The sequence below is a fragment of the Delphinapterus leucas genome, chromosome 4 (genome assembly GCF_059928025.1).
Source record: "Delphinapterus leucas isolate spDelLeu-1000000601 "Yukka" chromosome 4, BTC_Dleu_Yukka2, whole genome shotgun sequence".
NCBI classification, from domain to species: domain Eukaryota; kingdom Metazoa; phylum Chordata; class Mammalia; order Artiodactyla; family Monodontidae; genus Delphinapterus; species Delphinapterus leucas.
In genome coordinates, this window is record NC_143132.1 from 65,615,882 (window position 1) to 65,639,312 (window position 23,431).

The window sequence follows — 23,431 nt, forward strand, 5'->3', positions numbered from 1 at the left end:
GAGCTGAGCGCAGCAGTCTCACGGCGGGGCGGCCCTCCGCCCACGTGGTGCGGCTCCACGGCCATCTTTGTGCGGGGCTGCGCTTCCGCCCGCTCGCGCTGCAGCCTGGGCCCGGCAGTGGGAGGGCTGGCGATGGAGCGGTGGGTGCGCTCCCAGCTTCGGTTGTGGCTGCTGTTGCTACTCCTGTACCCGGTGCCGGGCTGCCAGAAGGAGTCAGGTGGGCTCCGGACAGGGCCGAGCCCACCGCTGGGGCTCGGAGTCTGGCCCGGTCCCGAGGCGCTCTCCCGCGCCCCTCGCTCCCCGTTGCGGCCGCCGCCACGCTCGTGCTGTGGCCGCTGCGGGGCAGAGCTGGGCAGGGGGCACGGGGGCACCTCGGAGCGGAGAGTGCGTTTAGGTGTCTGGCAGTGCTTCTCCTGCCCAGGACCCTGGAGAGTAACCCATCCTCCGGAATTGAGTGATAGAGGGGAGGGGAGGGCCATGCCCCTGTTTACCCACAGCGGGTATGGCCCACGCTCGGCTACCCCGCACTTCCCTAACACACTGGGGGATAATTCGTGTGTGTGTGTGTGTGTGTGTGTGTGTGTGTGTGTGTGCAGTGTTCTTAGTCCATTGCCAGAAGAGATGAAGGGAAGGTTAATAATGCCTGGGGATTTTAATCGATCCTCTTTGTGGAGCTCAGTTTGATTAGTAAAAGTTGAGAATCCGTGTCACCAGTTTATCCATAACCTTCTGAGTGTCAGGCATTAAGCGTGGAATTTTTCCCATTTCTTGGATACCTGGCAGCCCGAGTAAAGGGGCAGACTTGACCTGAGTGCAGGAGAACTGTAGAATGAATCCTTCCTGGAGGTTCATTTCCACCAGTGGGATGAGAAGAGGGTGTCTAAAAGTTTTGACCTTCTGTTGGTTCTGCCTGCTTGCTGCTAGTCAATAAGAGTGCTCAGGAGTATTTTGTTAAATTTGTTCCTTCACTTTTTGAAGGTTCAAAATGGAAAGTATTTATTGACCAAATTAACAGGGCTTTGGAGATTTATGAGCCATGTTCAAGTCAAAACTGCAGCTGCTACCATGGGTGAGTTCTTTTCTTTGACGTGTCTTTAAGAATTTAGATCTTGTCAGGAGGAAATTCCCTAAAATCCCCAAGAGACCTTGGTTGCAGTGGTCAGAGAGCCAAGCATGTTTTGAGAGCAGATAGGGTCCTTGCGGTGGTTTTCTTATATTTCTGGGGGATAAAAATACCCTGGGAGAGGAGAGGCCCAGGTGCCTGTTAACTCCTTGTGGGAATTAGTACATGTACTTGTCTGCTTTCTCCCCTGGACTGAAAGCTTCTTGAGGTCAAGACCTATGTCTTATATTCACTGTCATATTCCTGGTGCTGGCTCTCAGTAAGTACTCAATAAATACTGTTGAAGGAATGAACATATATTTAAATGAATCGAATCATAAGTTTCTTGTTGGTTATCTTTAATGTATGCAAATTAGGGCTGGAGTGTGTTATGGTAGAAAGATTACTTTGAAATCAGCCTTGGGTTCTAGTCCCAGATCCAAGTCCCAGATCCGAGACACTTCACTTCTCTAGATTTCAGATTCCTCATCAGCTAAATAACAGGGTCCTTTAACTCCTCGTTATGTTATTCTGTGATTCCTCAAAAAATTCACCTGATGTGTGTGATACTTACTGAAAACTTGCTATGTACTGAACTTTAAAAGGGATTCAAAATAGTGTAATTTCTGGTTACTCCTGTCAGTCATACATACCGCTAGAGTATGCAGGGTGGTAGGGGCCAAACAGACTAGAACATGGGACTCAAACAGTGTCAGGCTGTAAGGCATAGACCATACCTTCTGTGAGATTCAAAGAAGGGGAGGTCAGTGGGACTGCAGTGACTGGGAGGACGTGGGTGTGGCATGAGCAGTGAAGGAGGAATATACATCAGGCCAAGGAGGGGCAATCCAGATGGAGGGAGGTAGAAGAGATATTGACTTGCTTTTTCTTTTTTGTGGCTTTGTTGTTTTTGATATTTTAGATCGCCTAAGGTGCTTCCAGGAAAGAGGTTGCTCATTCCTGCCCTCTATTCTTTCCCAAAGCTTACGTGTTCTCTAATACTAAGCCTAGACCCACAGATAGGAAGTAGGTGGAATGGTATTATTCTCTTGGCCTGCCTTCCTTGATGATTCCCATTCTTTCCCAGTGTCATAGAAGAGGATCTGACCGCTTTCCGAGGAGGTATCTCCAGGAAGATGATGGCGGAGGTAGTCAGACGGAAGCTAGGGACCCACTATCAGATCATTAAGAACAGATTATACCGAGAAAATGACTGCATGTTCCCCTCAAGGTAAGAGATATGAGGTACATATATCTTCTGATCTTATTGCATAAGGGCTTACTTGATACTACTCTTATAGAGAGTCCAATGAAAGGGACTTACAGGTAAACCCTTCCTCACATTTCAGAAGGACTACAAAATAGTGACAAACTCTTCTGCTTGCCTGGGAATTTTTCTTGCCAACCTCTCTTCTCCTATCTCCTATATCAAAGCCTGTCTCCTCTCTCTTTGTAAGGCTGAGGCACATCACTGATTGTACTGGCTGTGACTCTGCCCTTTCTCCTTCCCCAGATATAGTAGCTGCAGGACACAGGCCGATGAGACCTAGCATGAGTGAGCTGGGCTGAAGGAGGAGGAGAAGCGTTGACTGACTGTCAGGGCCAACTACTATTCTAGATACCAAGTATTCAAAGGAAGGTGGTGGAAAAGCAAGAGAAATAATGGGTGCTGCAGATTACGCAGGCTCCACTGGCCAGGACTTCAGGTGTGAGAGCTGAAGTTACATATCAGTGGGCTGAGAGCTGGCGGGGAGCAGGGAGGGTCACAGACTGAGCCTGGAAGTTGGCCTTAGGCAGCATTATGTACAACAAGTGATAAACCTTCCTCTTAGGAGTCTTTTTTTTTCCCCCCGGCCCTGCCACTCGGCTGACCAGGGATCAAACCCGGGGCCTTGGCAGTGAGAGCACAGAGTCCTAACCACTGGACCATCAGGGAATTCCCAGGAGTCTTTTAAAAAAACAAAACAAAACCTCTACTCTTTATGAAATTACAAAGTACAAAACCCAGAAGCCAGGATATTCCCTTACTAAGATCTTTTTTCTAAATGATGTTATATCATTACAAGTAAAATAAATAAGCAGTATTGTAAAAAACATGCATCCATTTGGTCATAAGGATTTATATTATTTGTTTGTAATAACAACTTTATTATGAATTAGTATACTTTCACTGTAATGTAAAATATGTAAAAACAAGAACAATAACAACAAAATAAAGATCATTTAATATCCCACACTCTGAGGTAATCACAATTTTGGTTATCAAGTGTCAGGGGCAAATAAGGTGGTAGTGGGGAAAATCACTGAGGTATTTTAAATAGACATTTGTTTCATTACTTGGAACAATAATAGAGACTTTAACTACAAATTATGAGCATAGAGGAATTTGTAATTTCTACAAATGAGAAAGAAAATATGAATATAGACATTGTTGGACTTTGAAAGCTTTTCCACTGTTTAATAGTTAGCTGAACAGTCTCCAGATCAAATTAAGTAGCGCTCTCAAAGTGTCTGAAAGGCACATGGCTCTTATTCCAGACCCCAGAGCTTTTTGGTCAGAATCATGAGCTCTTAGAAATATTAAGAGAGCACAGGACCTTTCACTGACAATGAAAGGTCCTAATGTGTTGAAAGTTCCCTATTCCAACTATTAATACATATACAACTAAGGAAAATAGAGTTAAACAAAAGAGAAATAAAACGAAATATTCAGAACCAGTGTCCTTAATGAAATGGACACAGTTGTGTAATATCTCAGACTCTCATCTGGCCAAAAGAAGTATCTTTCTAGGTCTAGGTACTTTTACTTCACCCAGTTTGAGAAATATCTATGACATTTAAAGTATTCAGTTCTGAACAAAAGAAAATGTAAACTCAGCCTTTCAAGGATGAGCTGAGAGATTTTGCTGAGGAACTGGAGCACCATCTAATTAACACCGGAGGGAGTTCCCTGGTGGCCTAGTGGTTAGGATTCTGGGCTTTCACTGCCAGGGCCTGGGTTCAATTCCTGGTCGGGGAACTGAGATCCCGCCAGCCATGTGGCGTGGCAAAAAAACCCACAAAAAAACAGAAATAAACAAACAAAAAAAAATACGGGAGTCACATCATTTCAAAGGTAGAGAATAATAGTATTATTTAAATAATAGCTTTAGTGAAGTATGGTTGACATAAACTGCACATATTTAAAGTGTACAATTTGATAGGTATATATATAACCAAAATAACATATCTGTCACTACTAAAAGTTGCCTTGTGCCTCTTTGCAGTCCTCCTCTCCCCCTTTCCCCGCCATGCCTTCCTCCCACCCCCGTCCTCAAGCATCCACTGATCTGCTTTCTCTCATTATAGATTATTTCCTAGAGTTTTATATAAATAGAATTGTACCGTATGTGAGAGAGTGCTATTTTAAAAGCTGAATGGGAAAGAAAATAAATGTTTCAGCTGTTACGTGTAAATGTACTGCAGTAATACATTTTTTAAAAAACTTTTTAACGAGTAATTTTTTTCAGTATCAAAGGAGTGTTACATGGATAAACAACAAGGTCCTACTGTATAGCACAGGGAACTCTATTCAATATCCTGTGATGAACCATAATGGAAATGAATATAAAGTAAGAGTTTATATATGTGTGTAACTGAGTCACTTTGCTGCTGCACAGTAGAGATTGGCACAGCATTGTAAATCAACTATACTTCAGTAAAAAAATTAATATTGGGTCTTTGGATATATGAATAGGGTGTATCTTTCCATTTACTTACATCTTTAATTACTGTCTCCATTGTTTTGTAGATTTTAGTATGTAGGTCTTGAATGTCTCTTGTCAAAATAATCACAGGGTATTACATATTTTTGATGTTATTGTAAATAGTACTTTATTAATTTCATTTTCTATGTGGCCATTGTTAGTATATAAAATATGCTACATTTCTAAATTCATTTACTAGCTGTAATAGGTTTTGGCTAGATTACTTAAAAGTTTCTACATAGATGATCATGGATCTACAAATAAAGTCAGTTTAAAATTTTCTCTTCCTATTATATATCTTTAATATTCTTCTTGCTTTATTGCATCTGCTTGTATTTCCAGTAAAGTGTTCAAAAGAAAAGAAAAAAAAGGAGTGTTACATGCACATGGTAAAACATTTGGATAACTCAAAAGTATGTACAGTGAAAAGGAAGTTTCTCTACCACCGTACACCCCCCTCCACCAGACCACTAGTCCCTGAGTCCTTCTCTCAAGAGACAACTACAATTACCAGTTTCTTTTACAGCCTGCCAGAAATAATCTCTGCATATACAATTATCTAGATTCATCAACAAACTAGAACATGCTATATCTTCTGTTCTGCAACTTACTTTTCCTTTCCTTGTAACAGTAGATTTTTAAATTTTTCCATAGGAGTACATGGAGAACTCTTTCATAGCTGCATAAAAACCCATTGTATGGATTTCTTTATTGAGTCCTCTATCAATGGAAACTTAAATGTTTCCCCACCACTCCCCTTTAATTTTTTTTTTTTTTTTTGGCTGTGTTGGGTCTTCATTGCTGTGCATGGGCTTCCTCTAGTTGGAGTGAGCGGGGGCTACTTTTCATTGCGGTGCATGGGCTTCTCACTGCGGTGGCTTCTCTTGTTGCAGAACACAGGCTCTAGGTGCGCAGGCTTCAGTAGTTGCAGCACACAGGCTCAGTGGTTGCGACACGCGGGCCCTAGAGCACGTGAGCTTCAGTAGTTGTGGTGCTTGGGCTCGGTAGTTGAGGTGCGCAGGCTCAGTAGTTGTGGCTCATGGGCTCTAGAGCGCAGGCTCAGTAGTCATGGTGCACGGGCTTAGTTACTCCACGGACATGTGGGATCTTCCCGGACCAGGGCTTGAACCGGTGTCCCCTGCATTGGCAGGTGGATTCTTAACTGCTGCACCACCAGGGAGGTCCTCCCCTTTCATTTTTGACTAATGTAAACAATGATGCAGTAAACATCCTTGAAATTAGACCTTTGAACACTCATGTAAATACATCTGCAGGCTAAACTCCTAAAAGTAAAATTAATTGGCCAATTAATGTCTTTTTAAAATCTTGATAAATAGAACCAAATATCCTCCAAAGAGGTTGTGCCTGTTTACACTTTCACCAGCCTTGTATCATGTGCTCAGAATAGACCTCACACTCTCACTATGTATTATCAGACTCTTTGATCTTTGACAATCTGATTGATGAAAACTGGCATCTAGCTTCACTAGATCTTTTCTTTTGTCATGGTGATACTTAATTTTTTTATTGAAATATACTTGACATATAACATTGTGTAAATTTAAGATGTACAACATGTTAATCTGATACATTTATTTTCATATGATTGCTATTGTAGTGATAATTAGCACCTCTATCACCTTACATAATTATTCTCTTTTATAGTAGTGGGAATGATTAAGTTCTAGTCTCTTAGCAAGTTTGGTAATTATAATACCATTTTGTTGTCTATACTCAGTACACTGTGTATTAGATCTCTAGGGCTTATTTACTGCTTATTGTAAGTTTGTACCCTTAAACAACGTCTGTCCTTTCCCCCTATTCCCCAGCCTCTGTTAAGCACTTTCTCTGTTTTTATAAGTTTGGCTTTGGGGGCATTTCCTTATAGTAGTACAGTTGACCATCTTTTCTTATGTTTATGAACTATTGATATTTTTTGTAGTTATCACCCTGTGTATAAATCAATATTTTAAATCAGTCATTTTCATGCTGCCAGAAAATTTTGGTTAGGCCTTGGAATGTTGCCCCTCAGTATAGTGCTGGTCAGGACCTCAAAGGATGGGGAAGAAAAGTTAGCTGTCAGTGTATACTCACTTTTTTTCCAGAAATCCTCTGAGAATTCCCAGGAAGTCTATTCTGAAAGCAATATTACAGTCTTTGTGATTATATACATGGCACTCTTTCTGGCTTGCAAAACTGATTTTAATAGTGTTCTGTATTCAGGTTGAAGGTAATGAAAGGTTTCCTATCCTTCCTCATAAACTATGAGACTTAGTTATGGTGGAAATAAAGATAATGTCTTTGTGAGATGCAAAGCCCAAGGGACACAATTAGAAAATCAGCTTTTCCAGTTCCTATCAAAATTTGTATCTTGCTTACTAATTAAACTATTCCATGTAGGAGAAATAAAGAAATGCTGGGAATGAAAAGAGGAGAGGAAATGGTGGGAGTAGCAATAACACTCCCTTCAAACTTAGGATGATCTAGTCGGAAAATTTTATTAAGTATTGTAAGCTGGAGCAGCTTAGCCAGAAAAGGTAACTGGCACCATATGGAAGAGTGGAGTAATCCTTTCAGGAGCATTGCTCTCAGGACACTTTGCAGGAGGCTGATTATCTGAACACTGGCTTGTCTTACTTTGAAAGTGTAAGCGGGACCCTGCCTTGTCCGAGAGCAGGCACTGCTCTGGTGAAGTTGTGGTATTTCTGGTTGACAGGTGTAGTGGTGTTGAACACTTTATTTTGGAAGTTATTGGGCGCCTCCCTGACATGGAGATGGTGATCAATGTACGAGACTATCCTCAGGTTCCTAAATGGATGGAGCCTGCCATTCCAGTCTTCTCCTTCAGTAAGGTAAGTATAGGAAGAGCCATATGAGGGGATGGAGGGTGGTCCTCTAGCATATAAGCAGGAGATGACTGTGGCAGAGTCTGATGGGTGATGGTGAGGATGAGGCCTGAGGTCCAAAAGTGGGTCTGTGTCCCTGTTAGCTTCACAGTCATTGAACGATAAGACTGAGGAGATGGGGTTGAGGACCCGTAAGTGATGTGAGTAAGGTTGCTTGTGTTTATAGGGCTAAGGATGGAGGGTAGGGAATGAGAGAGGCCTGAGGAACCTCTAGGACATTGGAGGTGGGATTCAGAGATCCTACAGAGCATGGGAGAGAGTGGCCCAAGAAAACTCATGGGCTTGAAGTTAGGGAAAACCTGCATTCAAAGAAAAGATTTGTTGAGCTTCTACATTGTATGTATCAACCATAGTATTAGGAATCGTCTGTCCGGCCACTGTATCCCAGGGTCCCAGCCTGGCTAACAGTGAGACTGAAGGTGCTAGATAACTTCACACAGTTTGCACCCAAGCAATGTAGTGAGGGGATATGCCTGCGATACCCGAGAGGGATATGTGAGGGGGTGATCTTTGGGTCTAGTTATGGAGAGATAGGAGTACTAGGACACACTTGTGGGCTTGGAGAACTTGGGACAGTGAATATCTTAGTGCTCAGGTTCTTGTAAATGGTGTATTAGCAGGAATGGGCCTTCATTCCCTAGAGACTAAATATGAAAGCATTTGGGGGCAGGGATGGGAGGAGGCTAGAAGAGAGTGGATGGGAGATTCTATGGGAGAAGAGTGGGTTTAAGAAAACCCTCTGAACTTTGAGAAAATAACTCCATTTCTGATTTGGTGTCTCCAAAGCAGAGGAACTTTTCATCCCCACTTTTTCTTTATCACAGTTTACTTTCTCTCTAGACTTGTTTATTTCCTGTGTTGCAAGTGGGCTGAGGCCACATTTGTGTTGCATTTCCCATGCTTTAGCCTCATTTCTCAAAAGTGCTTGGTCCCGTTATTTCTCATGAAGCCCTCTCAGAAGAACAGATAGAGGCTCCCATGTAAGTCAGTAAGGACTTTGTGTTTATTACTTATCTGTTTTTTCTGTGGATAATAAGTATGACCATCAGTATACTAACTTTCCTTTCATCTTTAATCCCCTCCCTTTTTTTTTCTGAACCAGTGACTCTTAGTTTGCAAGGGAGGGATTTTAGTCTGTCAGCTTTATAATAAATGTGCAGTTTCTTTTGAACAGCTGTTATGCCTGAGGTGCTTGATAAATCACGTACCATTTTTTTAATATTTGAAAGACAAACAGCATATTGCATATGTAATTCCAATGGAAGAAACAGTAGAATTAGAGGCTTATCAGTGACCAGAATTTTAAGAGAGGTAACCGTGTAAAGGGAACAAATGGTTTCAAACTTTTTTCAAAAGATGTGGGATAACACCCCTCCCCCCGCATTCTGCCCATCACTACTTTTGACCCTGATCAAAAAAGAAAAATAACCAAAAAATAACTCACAATTTATTGACCAACCAATGTGAGCTCAGCAGTGCCACAGTAATAGGTAATACTAACACTTACTGAGCATTTACTTTGTGTCAGACACTGTTCTAAGTTTTTTACATGTACTAACTCATTTAATATTCAAAACAAGCCTATTAGATAGATAATATTATTGATATTATTATTTATCCAGTTATAAAGGTAAGGAGACTGAAGCATAGAAAGATTAAGTAACTTGCCTAGAGTTGGAAAGAGGTGGAGTCAGATGATCTTTCTCAAGAGCCCACACTCTCAACCATTGCACTATGTTTCCTAATTCTTGCTCCTAAAAGACCTATCTAGGAAATAACTAAGAACTGGTAAGATAGTATACACTCCAAGTGTAATATCAATTAAAATATGAGACAGCTATGTGATCATTCAGAATTGGGTATATTATTTCCCTAAACTAAAAACTCCAACAGTATATGTCCTCTAGAAAAACAGAACTTTGGGGAACTGGAAAAGTTGACCTTTAGTGTGATTTCGTATTCTGGGATTCAGTCAGCCCACGAATTTTAACCCATGGTCATTTTTGCCTTTTAGCATCTAGAGTCTAGACTTTGAAGACTAGGGAAAATATATCTTTGACAATATAACACTGGAGCAAGGCCTTTTCCAGATCCCGTGGCATGAACGCAGTTTGCTGCTTCTTCTTCCGCTCTGAGACTGACTTAGAATAACCTCTCTGTTTCTGTTGAAGACATCAGAATACCATGATATCATGTATCCTGCTTGGACATTTTGGGAAGGAGGACCCGCTGTTTGGCCAATATATCCTACTGGTCTTGGACGGTGGGACCTCTTCAGAGAAGACCTGGTAAGGTAGGTCCTTTAGAGAGGTTTTATTTATCCCTCTTTGTGGGTCGTCTTGAAGTAAACAGTGAAGTATAAACAATTAATTTTGTTTAAAAGGACTAACTTTTTGTTTTTTAAGGACTAACTTTTAAGCTAAAAATGAAAGATAAAAAACTATAGCATAAGCAATTTTGTATGTGTATAAAAATGTTTACATATCCATAGAAAAAGAGCAAAAGAACCTACCCTAAAGTGTCAGCAATGCTTCTGTGGGAGGGATTCTAGAAGCCTCTTCTTGAAAGTTTTCTGTACTGTTAAGTTTCTCTAAATAAGAGTGAGTTACTTTCATAAGTAGGAAAAAATGAATGACCATACTGTGGGGAAGGATAGAAAATTACTTGGAAGCACATAAATGTACTTGGTAATTAAGAGCTAAGTCCTTCAGGCAGGGATGGTGTGGGTATAAATGTCCCATAGATATCTCAAGTACAAGCTTATTCCAAATACTCTCTAATTCACGATTGAAACCTGCCTTGGCCTGTTGACTGTATCCCGCCATTATTTCAGAATTTAGATTGTCCAGGTCATCAAGCTGTACGTACTTCTTACCTAGCTACATTTTACATGAATCATTCCAACAACATTGGTACCTAATGAGAAAACTTCTAAAAACACACCTTTCTAGGTATTCTCTCAGATGTAGGGAAAGCAGTAGTTTAATTCAACTTCATTTCCACAGATATCTATCACCTGTACTATGTGTGGCTGGAGATTTAAATGAGATGAAGAGAAAGTCCCTTCTCTGGAGAAGCATATAAGGCCGCGGTCCTCAGTGGCAGCTAGAGCCACTGGGTAAAGAAACAAGTTTATTATTCAGTAGGTATAATTAGGAAGTTATTTTTTAAGATAACTTGGTCTCATACTTCATAGAACTGGACCTGGAAATTGTTCTTGTCCAACTGTTTATTTCAGAGATGAGGGAATTCAGGCTCAGAGAGGTTAAGTGACTTGGTCAAGAAACCAATTTAGGCCTGAAGTCTAGGTTTCCAAGTGCATTATTCTCTCCACTTGACTACTTAATATTTCCTGTGTTCTCCAGACATTGAGACCATCATTTCTTACTTAGCATTTCATTTTGAACATAATTTTGAGAGAGGGAAAAATAAAAATGTCTTAAACCTTTTTTTCTCCAAGTTATTCCTGACTTTAGTTTTCTAATCCTTTTTCTGTTTTTTCAGGTTCTTGCAAATACCCTTTTCACACTCTTCTTTTTGTAGCTCTTTTCCCACCTGCTGTACATCTATTTTGTTTTTAAAATCATTTTAAAAACAATTTTTTTCTGAATATGAAACCTTTACATGCTCATAAAAATTTATAAGTGTGTCCAACTTAGGCAACTTTTTCCCCGCTTATTGGTGTCTTAGAAATCTTTCCATGTCAGTACATATGAAATGACCTCATTATTTTAAACAGTTGCATGGTATTCCATCAGATAATAATTTATTGTGTCCTTTGATGGACATGTAGGCTGCATGTGTAATATATGCATAATTTCTTGTTTTCTGGACTATTTGAGAATATGTTGCATACCTTATGACCCTGTACCCCTTAATACTTTCGTGCATATTTCCTAAGAGCAAGAGTGTTCTCTTTTATAACCACATTGCAATTGTCAATTAGAGGAAACAATATTAATTTAATACTTAGTTGTCCCAATAATGTCCCATAAGGCATATTCCCCCTCCAGTACAGGAGCCAATCCAGCATCATGTGTTGTATTTAGTCCTCATGTCTCTTTAATCTTTAATCTGCAGTAGCTCTTCAGTCTGTCTTTCTCTTCCGTGACTCTGACATTTTGAAGAATACAGGCCACTGAACATTTTTGATACAATGACACTGAACATTTTTAATAGAATGCTCTTCAGGTTGGTTTTGTCTATTTCCTCATGATTAGATTCAGTTTATGCACTGCTGGCTCAGATACTTACATAAATGATTTTGTGTGTATCCACCTCTCGTTAGAGATGTTAATTTTGATCACCTGGTCAAGGTGTTATATCAGGTTCCTCTACTGTGTAGTTACCGCCCTTGTAAACTAATAAGCAATTTTTAGGGAGATAGCATATGTTTTAAAATCTAATCTTAAGTGAATTTGTTTTTCTTTTGATACCTTCCCCTTTTATTCTTCAGTTGAACCTATTCATGATTATAGAATTGCAATTTTATTTTTCAGAGCCCTCCGTTCAGAATCTCTAGCCCCATGATTTCATTTCTCACCTTTAAACTTTAGTAATCTACTTGCTTATCTACACTGATGTCTGCCTGGCATTTTCCTATTTTTATCAACTTTTGGGAGTTTGTTCCCATTGACTTACTTTTCACTTTGTGGAAGAATTCAGTGTCCCTGTGCATTTAAAGAATTCACTCTATGGTCAGCGGAGAGGTGGGGTTATAAAAGAGGGCTGGGGCACCACCAAGCTGTGGTGGCCACTGTTAGTGCTTGCCGGGAGACAAATGTCCTAACATGGGTCATTTGAGGGGTGGGTAGGTGGGTAGGAAGAATGAGGGAGAAAGAAAACAGAGATGATACTTGGTTCAAGTCTGTGTCTGCGGCTTTCCCCAGGGACCAAGGAAGTTTATACTCAAAATTTCAGTATAAATTGATGCATTTTTTGTTGGGTAGTTTGGCAGTATATATGAAAATGTAAAATGTTTATATCCTTTGACCCAGCAATTTTACTTCAAGAATTTATCCTAAGAAGATAATTAGACAAGCATGCAAAGATGTGTGTACAAGGATATTCACTTCAGTGTTGTTTCTTAAAGAAAAAAGTTTAAAACTACCTGAAAGCCCACCAGTAAGGAATGAAGTGAATTGCGACATGGTTATAAAATGGAATACTGTGCATGAATGGAAAGTAAAGGTAGCATAGGACTTAAAAACAGGGACTCTGGGTTCAAACCCTGGCTCTTATTAGCTGTGTGACTCTAGACAAATTGCTTAACCTCTCAAGGGCCTCAACTATAAAGTAGGGTTAATGAAACCTACCTTGTAAGGTCATGAGAATGAGTTTATATTTATATAGCACTTAGAACACTGCCTGGAACATGGTAAGTGCTATATAGGTGTTGGCTCTTATTATTATCTATAATATGTCCTAATAAGAATGTTAGCTAGCAACATGCATGGTATGATCTCTGTTATATAGAGCAAGGTTTTTCAATCTCGGTACTCTTGATGTTTGGGGCTAGATCATTCTTTGTTGTAGGGGGCTGTCCTGTGCCTTGTGGGTTGTTTAGCAGTATCCCTGGCCTTTGCTCACTAATGCCAGTAGCAATCCCCTAGTAGTGAAAATCAAAAAATATCTTTATATACGGCCAAATGTCCCCTTGGGTAGAGGGGCAAAATCACCCCCAACTGAGAACCACTGATGTGGAGAGATGATTGGAAGGAAATTCTTCACTGAAATGTTAAATTGTTAAAAATAGTTATCTGTAGGTGGGGAGATTCCAGATGAATTTTTTTTACTATTAGAATTTTATATAATGAGTATATACTATTTTTTTCATTAAAAATAAAAAAACAAAAAAACCAATTGCTATAGTGTTTATATTTTGGTGGGAGGGAATATGAGACAGAGAAATAGTTGGACTGGAGAATCGGGTAATGATGATCCAGCAAAGAAAGGACTAGAAGATAAGCCAGGAAAATAAGAGCAGTGGTCTCACCTGAGAGAAAATGGGACACTATCTGAACCTGAAAAGTATCTCTACCTGAAAAGCTTATGTTCTAAATCTCTCCATTACAGCAAGTAGCTCACCAATCCCTCATTAACTCCAGTTCAGTCCAACCCCCTCCTTTTTCAGAGGAAGACTCTACACAAACTTCTGTGAAGGGTTCCTACAAAGTAAGTTAAGAATGATGCATCTGTGGACTAGCAGTTTCAGCAAGGAAGGCTGGCTGTGGTAATGGGTACTGAGACCTGAGTTTCAGGGACTTCGTCTTTATGGAGCACTAAGTACAGTTCTGGGGATACCAGGTACTTTGGAAAATCAGACTAAATCTGATGATAACTCCTGTGCATCTAAAACATGAAGTCAGGAAGTGATTTGTTTCCTTGCCCTTAATTCAGTTTCTGATATTTTCTGCAGTTGTCTTTGCCTGTTAATTTTATCAATAGACTCTAATTAAAGTGGGGAAGAAATCCTCATTGTACTGAATTAAATAGCCCTAAACATGTCACTTAGTTTTGGGAACTTTTCTTTCAATGTTGTTAACTTATTTACCAGGCCGTAGATTTGTAGATATTGCTTGCCAGCATCTCCATAGGAATGAAGTAATAACAAAAGGGAACATAATGTTATTTAGAGCTTTTTCTTTGGAGTAGCCCGGATCAGACTGATTTCAGAATGTAAAGATCTCAGCTAATCTTCAGAAATGGTTCAAAGTCATCCTTATATAGTTAAGGAAGAAACATAGAAACTAATGAAATCTATTTTTAGGTCAGCAGCACAGTGGCCATGGAAAAAGAAAAATTCCACAGCATATTTCCGAGGATCAAGGTGATTATACTTTCTGACATTTTACAAAAGTATTTTTCCAGTTAATGTGCAAAATATTAAGTAATTTTGAGGGTGTGAGGAACCCTAGTTTAAAGAGAAAGCTAAGATAACTAAGAAATAAACATAGAATCACAGAATTTTAGACTAGAGAAGAACTCAAATGATTTGCCCAAATCACTCTAAGTTGAACTGAAATTCCAAGAAGTAAAGTTCATCTGTCCAGTCATTCAACAGATATTTACAAAGTGCCACGAGTGTGATGGGCTTTGACTATGTATAATGCTGAACAGAACAATGAGGTGTCCTCTTGCCTGAGAGATTACAGTTTCCTAGGAGTAGCTTATGATCGTGCCCACAGTCCCTCTGCCACTTAATGGCAGGGTGGGAACCATCACCAGCTCTTCTGACTGCCTTTTTCATCAGACCATGTGGCTGCCAAATAGTGGTGGAAGCGCAGACTGAGACTGGTGAAAATGGAGAGGGAAGCAGGGAAGGAAGAGAGGAAGAGGGAAAGAGAAAAGGTTGGGGAAGGACCCTGTCCATGTTGTTCAGCTCCGTATCCCTGGTGCTAAGAGCAGTACCCACCACATAGATGCAGAATGAGTACCTGTTAGACAGATGAATACAGAAGAGAATGTTTAGGGAGAGAGTTTTGTAGTTTTCTCAGAGCATCCTTGTCCGAGGTCACGGCCTCTCTTCACTCGCAGTGGACTTCAGCCCAACAGCAACTGCTTATGCTTCCTTACCAACCTCTCTGGCTCTCAGATCTTCAGATCAGATTCTTAACTTGGGATCCATGTGTGGACTTCAGGAGTTTTAGGGATTCCTTGAAATTATATGGGGATATGTGCATTTTTCTAGAGAGGGGGTCCACAGTTCTCATCAGATTCTCAGGGGGTCCATGACCCCTCAAATGTCAAGACCATCTGCTACTAGGACCATAACTAGGACTTTTTCTACATGCAGTTTTCAGGTGTTTGAGCCTTTCAGTTTTCTTTTTAATTTAAACATTATACTGGATTTTACAAAGCACACCCCACAAAGGTCACGTAGCTATTATGGTGAGTGGTGATTACCTAGTCACACAGCTATGAGTACCAGTGATTAGAGGTTACATGAATCTTCTAAAAGGGAAATAACTCCCTGGGATATGGCTATAGTGCCCAGATCAACATAATCCTAAAGACTAGAATGCAAGCAAAGAAGGGCCAAATACTCCCCTTCCCTGAAGGGTAAAGTGGAGAACAGCCCAGGACCTCCTAGTTGCTGTAGGATCTAGTATCCCCCTCCTCTTCTATTAAAGTAACCAATGAATTGTCCATCAGTGTGTACAGTCTTTTTCATTGGGTCCGATTACTGCTTCCCTTTCAGAGATTGAGAACAGTATTATGGTGTAGGACACATAGTTTTATGTCATGTGTTTCTTTTATAGGACAAGTCCAGAACGAGATCCTCTCATTCTTCTATCTCGGAAAAGTCCAAAACTTGTTGATGCAGAATACACCAAAAACCAGGCCTGGAAATCTATGAAAGTAATCACCAATCATCTGACTAGAACTACAGCAGTGAACATTCTCACTCAAAGAGCGTTGCCACCTGGGTAGAATTTGAGATTAGGTTTCCTCTCAGTGTTGGGATGAATATAGAGAAAGGTCCATGGACTAAAATTAGCATATATGTAAATTATTCTTTTTCAAACTCACATTGCTTTTCTGGCCCATATTATGACTTGTATTTTATACAATTTTGAAGGTTTAAACAGAGGTCACAAACTTTTTGTGTAAAGGACCAGATGGTAAATGTTTTAGGCTTTGCAGATTCTAGAGTCTGGGTTGTGGTTACTCAGCTCTGCCACTGCAGTGTGAAATCAGCCGTAGACAATATGTAAACGAATGAGCATGGCTGTGTTCCGATGAAACTTTATTTATGGCACTGAAATTTGAATTTCATGTAATTTTCCTGTGTCATAAAATATTCTCTTTTGGATTTTTTTCCAGCCATTTGCAAGGTAAAAATAATCTTAGTTTATGTGTTGTGTACAAAAATAAGCAGTGGGCTGGATCTGGCCTGTGGTCTGTATGTTTGCCAACCTCTGGTTTAAACCAGTGGTTCTCAACCCTGACTATACAATCCAACTAGAGAACTTAAAAATGAATAGAATGAATCAGAGTCTTTGGAAATGACATATAAGCATCTTCATTTGTTTAAAACTCCCCAAGTGACTCTAAGGTGAAAGCAATGACTGGCTTCTTTGGTTTGAAGTCCATCTCTATCCTCTTAACTCTTTCTTGCCTTATTCAAAGAACCTTAAGCCCTAAATGTCCTCATCTGAAATTTCCATATACCATATGAGGATGATATGAGAAAAATGTTTAAACTTCTTGTCAGAAAAACTAAGTAAAAACTAAGAAATACTAAGTAAAGCTGCATGTATTTATTATGTGACTGCTTAATTCAAACAGGAGCAAATGCAGTATAAGAAACTTTGTTAAAAAATAAAAATATGAAAAATGTATCCATTCAGCCCAGCATCTACTATGGGAGGCTGCAAAAGCAAACAAGACTTGTTCCCCTCATCGAGTTTACCCTCTGCTAATGTGGCTGGAATACAGATGGGGGTCTCAAACTCCGATACCCCCAGGGGCTGCACTAGTGAGCAGGAGAGAGTGCTGAAGGTCTGGTCATTGCTGCCCAGGGGAATAGGAGCTCTCTTTGCCAAATCTTCCTTTTTTTTCCCCAAGAAAAGTTGGAAATCTGCGTTTTTGTAAGAAACACCCTACCACCTATAAATGTTGGCAGTGGTTAGAATATTTATTTTTAAATACTTTGTGAGCTCAACAAAATTTGTGTGTGGGCTACACCTCTAAGCCCACCAGCCACCATTTGTAACCTCCTGTGCAGTATGATTTACACAGAGTGAAATGTGCTGCAGGCCATGACCTCTGAGTTCAGGGGATTCACATGGTTCCAAGGGAGCTTAAACTCTAAAATCAGACAGAACCAGGTTGAAACCCGAGCTCTTCTACTTAGGGCCATGCGACCCTGAGCAAGTCTCCCAACTTCTCAAAGCCTTGGCTGCTTCATCTATAAAGTGGGATAATCATGCCTCCTGACTCTGTTTATTATAAGACTTAAATGAGGTCATGTTGATGAAATGTTTAGCAATGCTTACTGCACAGTGGTCTTCAATAAATGCTCCTACTCCTAGTGTTAATAACTTCCTTTTCACTGAAAGGATACCTTGGGAAAGCCAGCTGCTAAGGATGTCCATCTTGTGGATCACTGCAAATACAAGTAAGACTTACAGAACTCCTGACTCTCCTAGTTTCCCTATTGCTTTTGGAATAGCTTCACTTTGGGTGAGAGTTTTAATACTAGGGTCCAGGTGGGGTTTGTGAAAGTCACATGAATTTACTTAGCTATTATTTTCTCAGAGTCTGCTGTGCACAAGGCTCTGAACTAGGTTCTGTGGGAACTGTGGAGACATGAAATGTGGTCCCTGCTTCCAAAGAGCTTGCGTGCTTGTAATCAAAGGGATGGGGTTCCTTCTCTCCACAGCCCGCCCAGCCAAGAGCTGAAGTTAGATCAAGTATTTATTAGGTTATTAAAAACAGTTTACGGTCCAACATGAATAAAGCATATGTAACTATTATATTTAAATGCCAGGACTAAGGATTATATGCACATGTAAAACCAGGTCAGGAGGAGGGCAGTGGGGGGATTCAGAGAGATGAATGCTGATTTTCCTGCACAGTGGGAACTATAGGGTAGAAGCAGCTCCGGTTGGAGACAGGGGAAAATGCATGGGAAATGCTGAAAAGAAAATGTTCTTTTCTAAGTTAGCTTTTTTCCAAGGAGCATTTCTTTGAAGATTGATTAGGTATGCCTGGTTGTCTTCTCCAGATTTCATAAGAGGGAATAGGGAACAGGGCACGCCTTTGACCAGGTAGGGTACCCTATGGGAAAAACAAGGCTTTGGGAGGCCATGATGAGTTCAAGACTTTAGGCCTAGAAAAACTTGTAGCAAAGGGTGAGGTGTTGTTTCCATCTGAGCCTTGTATCCGCTGTACCCAGCACCCAGCTGCTGGCCCTATCAGTCTCTCCCTGGAGAAAGTATCCCTTTTTTCCCCTCACCCTGATATCCCCAGGAACAACCTCTAACCCCTGGAACAACAAGGAGTTTATAGAAACTTCACAGGGACATGCTGATGTGTCCTTGAAGACTGAAAATGGAAAAGGAAAGGAGAGGGGGTAATAAAAGGAAAGAAGGGTAAGAGGGAGTAAGAAAAAAAGGTCATATTTGTGGAAGTAGGCATATAGTTTCAAGTATATTTTGCTCTTTCTTTTCCAGGTATCTGTTTAATTTTCGGGGTGTAGCTGCAAGTTTCCGGTTAAAACACCTCTTTCTGTGTGGTTCACTTGTTTTCCATGTCGGTGACGAGTGGCTGGAATTCTTCTATCCACAGCTGAAGCCGTGGGTTCACTATATCCCAGTCAAAACAGATCTCTCCAATGTTCAGTAAGCAGCTCTCCCCCAAGCAGAGTTTCCGATGACTCCCGCAATCTGCCTCTAAGTCCCCAGCCATTTAAGACATTTACTCCTGATGACTTTTTCCATTGAAAGCTTTTTATTTTTCATATTTGGTCCTCAAAATAGTATTGCATTATTATCCAACTAGGCTGAGTGGGATTTAATTTTTAAAAGTTCTCTAATGCTGATTTAAAATGTAACATTCAGACAGTATGCAGTGAAAAAGCTCTAATCTCTCAAAGACTAGAGATATGGGTATTCAATTGTGTTATATTGTCAAAAGGACTTTCAGATACAGCATGAAAATTGACCTCAGTGAAACTGAGGCAAGTTTCCTCTCATGGAGGGAGGGGCTAGGATGAGGAATGGAGAAGGGCCAGAAATGTAAGCTCAGCGCCCTCTTCTGGGGGCCAGAGCAAGAAACAGGAGGGAAATTTTTTTCTTTACTATTGATTTTTGATGGGTATCGTTGAACATTTCTCTGTTTTTCCAAATATGTTCCGGAACTACAACATTGTCTTCCGCCTGTGTGTGAGATATTTGTTGCTGCTGTTGTTGTTGTTATTTTGTTCCTGTGAGGACCTGATATCTTTGCTTTAAAAAAGAAATAATTCACTATCCACATATCTAGAGATTAACTATGGACCTCACTCTATGATCTCTCTGACTTAGTACTAATGAGCTTGGTCTGTATTTCAGAGCCTAATAATTCTCTCCATTTTAGGGAGCTGTTGCAGTTTGTAAAAGCAAATGATGATGTAGCTCAAGAAATTGCTGAAAGGTAAGTTCTGTTCATTTTTCTTTTTCCACTTTATCATCCCCATTTTGCCTGAGCTAATGTCATAAGAATGCTGTTACCATGGTGATACCTGAATTTCAGCCTCATTATACAGAGATGATCAGAATCAAAGCTGTCTTGGGGGAAAACACACATTCACATATGTCCCAAGCCCATACTTTGTAGAGTTAGACTGAAATCTTTGAAGTCATTCAAGTACTGTTTCTGAGGATTGGCTGTTTACATATTTGTTTGTAAGAAAAAAAAATCATGTCTATTTCCAAATGCGTGTGTGGATATGATGGCTATAGAGTTGGTTCTGAAGATCAGAGTTAATTTATATAAAGTACTCTGAACAGTGCTTGGCACAGGTAAAAACGCTCAAGTGTAAGCTACTAGTATTATTCAATGGTGTGCTTTATTCTTGTTAATCTTGTCTCTAGGGGAAGCCAGTTTATTCTGAACCACTTGCAGATGGATGACATCACCTGTTACTGGGAGAACCTGTTGACTGAATACTCTAAATTCCTGTCCTATAATGTAACAAGAAGGAAAGGCTATGATCAGATTATTCCCAAAATTTTGAAAACTGAACTCTAGTAGTCATCATTGAGCCATAGTCCTCTCTATGGCAGATCTCAGACATCCTGTGGTGAGAAGCTCACTGTGAGTGTGACACCTATACCTTGGATACTGTTACCAAGCCAAATATCTGGTTTTCCTTATCATGCTGCACCAAGAGCAACTTTCGAGAAAGATCCAAAATATGTTTAATATAGATATGAAGCAGCTCAACACTTTGGCTGAATAAGGACCAGAAATCATGAGATGTGGGTTTTGAACCCGATTCTGCCTTTCATTTTCTTAGGACCAATCACAGCTTGTGCCTCAGATCATCCACATGTGTATGTCCCTCACTTTGGAACTGACTGTGCCCATGGGATGATGCCCTTTGTCTCATTGTTTGGAGTAGAAAGTCAATCCTTTGGAACTAGTACAACTCATCACCGCAGTTCTGCAGTTATTCTACACTTGATTTCTGTCGCTATATTTTAATGTAGAAAGCCCTTTAGGGTTTGTGAAAAATACTTGGGGATTATTTCCTAAAAGGTCTAAGGAAGCAGTAGTGTGCCATGCCATGATGTAGGAGCTCTCTTTTGTAAAAGCCTAAACTCTTTGGTACTCAGGAGATTTCTATAAAGCCATGTAGAAGGGGGCCAATTGCATGAGCAATTTTTGCAATTGGATTTCAAGTTCCCTTTTTGTACCTTCACACCCTTCTTTATGTTCTCTTTCAAAAAGAAGACATAAAAACCTCTTAATTTAGGAGATGGTCCTTACTTTTTAGAGGAACTGTGCATAAAACAGCATCTCTTCCTCATTCTTCACACGCCCTTAATATTTTTCCTCCTTGAGTTGGCGGTAGTCCATGCTTGCAGGGATCTCAAGGAGTCTTCATGTGTGAAATGGTGTTAAGTTGGGAGTTTAGAGCATTCAACTTTAGCACTTACTTATATAGGAGATGTTTGTTTTAGTGCACATCCATGTTGGAGTGCTTCCTTTTCCCTTTTTGAAAAAGACATTTGGATAGTAGTTTAATCTCAGGCTGTTCTCCCTAACATAGTTGAAAATGAAGAAAAAATTTTAGATTAAAACCCATATAGCCTGTCCCTGGTGGCACAGTGGTTAAGAATCCGCCTGCCAATGCAGGGGACACGGGTTCAAGCCCTGGTCCAGGAAGATCCCACATGCTGCAGAGTAACTAAGCCCGTGCGCCAAAACTGCTGAGCCCGCGCTCTAGGGCCTGTGAGCTACAACTACTGAGCCCGTGTGCCACAGCTACTGAAGCCCACGCACCTAGAGCCTGTGCTCCGCAACAAGAGAAGCCACCCCAATGAGAAGCCCACGCACCACAACGAAGAGTAGCCTCTGCTCGCCACAATAGAGGAAGCCCGTGCGCAGCAATGAAGACCCAGCGCAACCAAAAATAAATCAATAAAATAAATTTATAAAACAAAAACAAACAAACAAAAAAACCCATATAGTCTGATGACACAGAACCAGCCTTGTCCCTTAGGCCCAAACTTTCCACAGAGAAATCAACTGTTTGCCATTGCCTTTTTTTTTTTTTGCGGTATGCGGGCCTCTCACTGTTGTGGCCTCTCCCGTTGCAGAGTACGCCTCTGGACGCGCAGGCTCAGCGGCCATGGCTCACGGGCCCAGCCGCTCTGCAGCATGTGGGATCTTCCCGGACCGGGGCATGAACCCGTGTCCCCTGCATCGGCAGGCGGATTCTCAACCACTGCGCCACCAGGGAAGCCCTGCCTTTGCCTTTTAAGAACTGTTTGGTATTAACTGGTTTCAAAATTAGTAAATGTGAGATTCAGTTATATAAAATCAGAGACTTTATTCCACTTGTGAAACAGGTGTTGGGCCTTTTAAACTCCCTTTCACAAAATTGTAAGCCTATGGACCTTCTTAGAGGACCTGCTGGTAAGATCATTGCATAGAATAAGGCAGGTGTTAAAAGTTGGATTTTTTTGAGTATTAAAAACTCATGGGAGGGGCTTCCCTGGTGGCACAGTGGTTGGGAGTGCGCCTGCCGATGCAGGGGACGTGGGTTCGTGCCCCGGTCCGGGAAGATCCCAAGTGCCGCGGAGCGGCTGGGCCCATGAGCCATGGCCGCTGAGCCTGCGCGTCCGGAGCCTATGCTCCGCAACGGGAGAGGCCACAGCAGTGAGAGGCCCGCGTACTGCAAAAAAATAATAATAATAACTCTTGGGGACTGTGTTCTTAGGTGCTATAAGTCTGGCATTAAGCAGTCCAGATTTCTGAGTTGTACTGTGGTTTTGCCTAATCAATAGGAGGCCCTGGTAGATACTATCATTCTGTTTTAATTTTCTTCTCACTAAACTAGGAGCAAAATTTTCAGTTCTTTGGATTAGGAGCTGAAGGTGCATTTCCCTGGGAGTGTTTCCTACTTTGCTTCAAGATCCAGCTCAAGCATCATCTTTCAGAACCCTTGTTTTCATTCCTCTAGGCAGTTAGAGGCTTTCATAATACTTTGCTCATGCCTGTATTATATGATATCACATTCCACTGTAGTTATTTGACTGTTTCTTCTACTGTTCTGTGAACTTCTTCATGGGTGAGAATCATGTTTTACTTACCCTGATTTCTCCATTATCCAGCACAGTGCCTCACACAGAAGGATGCACAGAAGAATGTTGGAAGGATGGATGGATGGATGGATGGATGGATGGATGGATGGATGGATGGGGACAGCAGGCTTAACTAAATCCTATTTACAGACTGCCCAGACGTTGACTTCAAGGGGGACTGGACAAGACTGTAAGAATTGGATCAATGTAAATTCTCACCTGCCTTTTGAAGAGTTAATAAGAACATCTTTGTATTTAAGTACAGCAAATGTTATTCAGATTTTACAGTTATTTGTTTACCTCTGCATAGATGGTATGAAGATGGTGTGTAATGACATGTAAAATGTATGGTTTTGAAAATAATTTTTATCTCCATAA

At 40.7% G+C, this 23,431-nt stretch overlaps 1 protein-coding gene across 4 annotated transcripts; it reads left to right on the forward strand.

The window, feature by feature from the left end:
• Window positions 1-60: 60 nt before the first annotated feature.
• On the forward strand, window positions 61-23,431 carry POGLUT1 (protein O-glucosyltransferase 1). Of its 4 annotated transcripts, none has more exons than XM_089910570.1 (12): window positions 61-217; window positions 979-1,069; window positions 1,287-1,382; window positions 2,190-2,333; window positions 7,565-7,700; window positions 9,926-10,047; window positions 14,524-14,583; window positions 16,016-16,115; window positions 17,819-17,877; window positions 18,935-19,102; window positions 19,839-19,895; window positions 20,336-23,431. In XM_089910570.1, exons 1-12 carry the CDS (start codon window positions 133-135, stop codon window positions 20,490-20,492), a joined length of 1,275 nt encoding a protein of 424 aa, XP_089766696.1. In that variant the 5' UTR covers window positions 61-132; the 3' UTR covers window positions 20,493-23,431. The 4 variants fall into 4 exon arrangements, 3 of the variants coding, with proteins under 3 accessions (XP_089766696.1, XP_089766695.1, XP_022415488.1); XR_002642761.2 differs by lacking the exon at window positions 1,287-1,382 and having other exon boundaries at window positions 63-217; window positions 20,336-20,558; window positions 23,084-23,171; XM_089910569.1 differs by lacking the exon at window positions 1,287-1,382 and having other exon boundaries at window positions 23,084-23,431.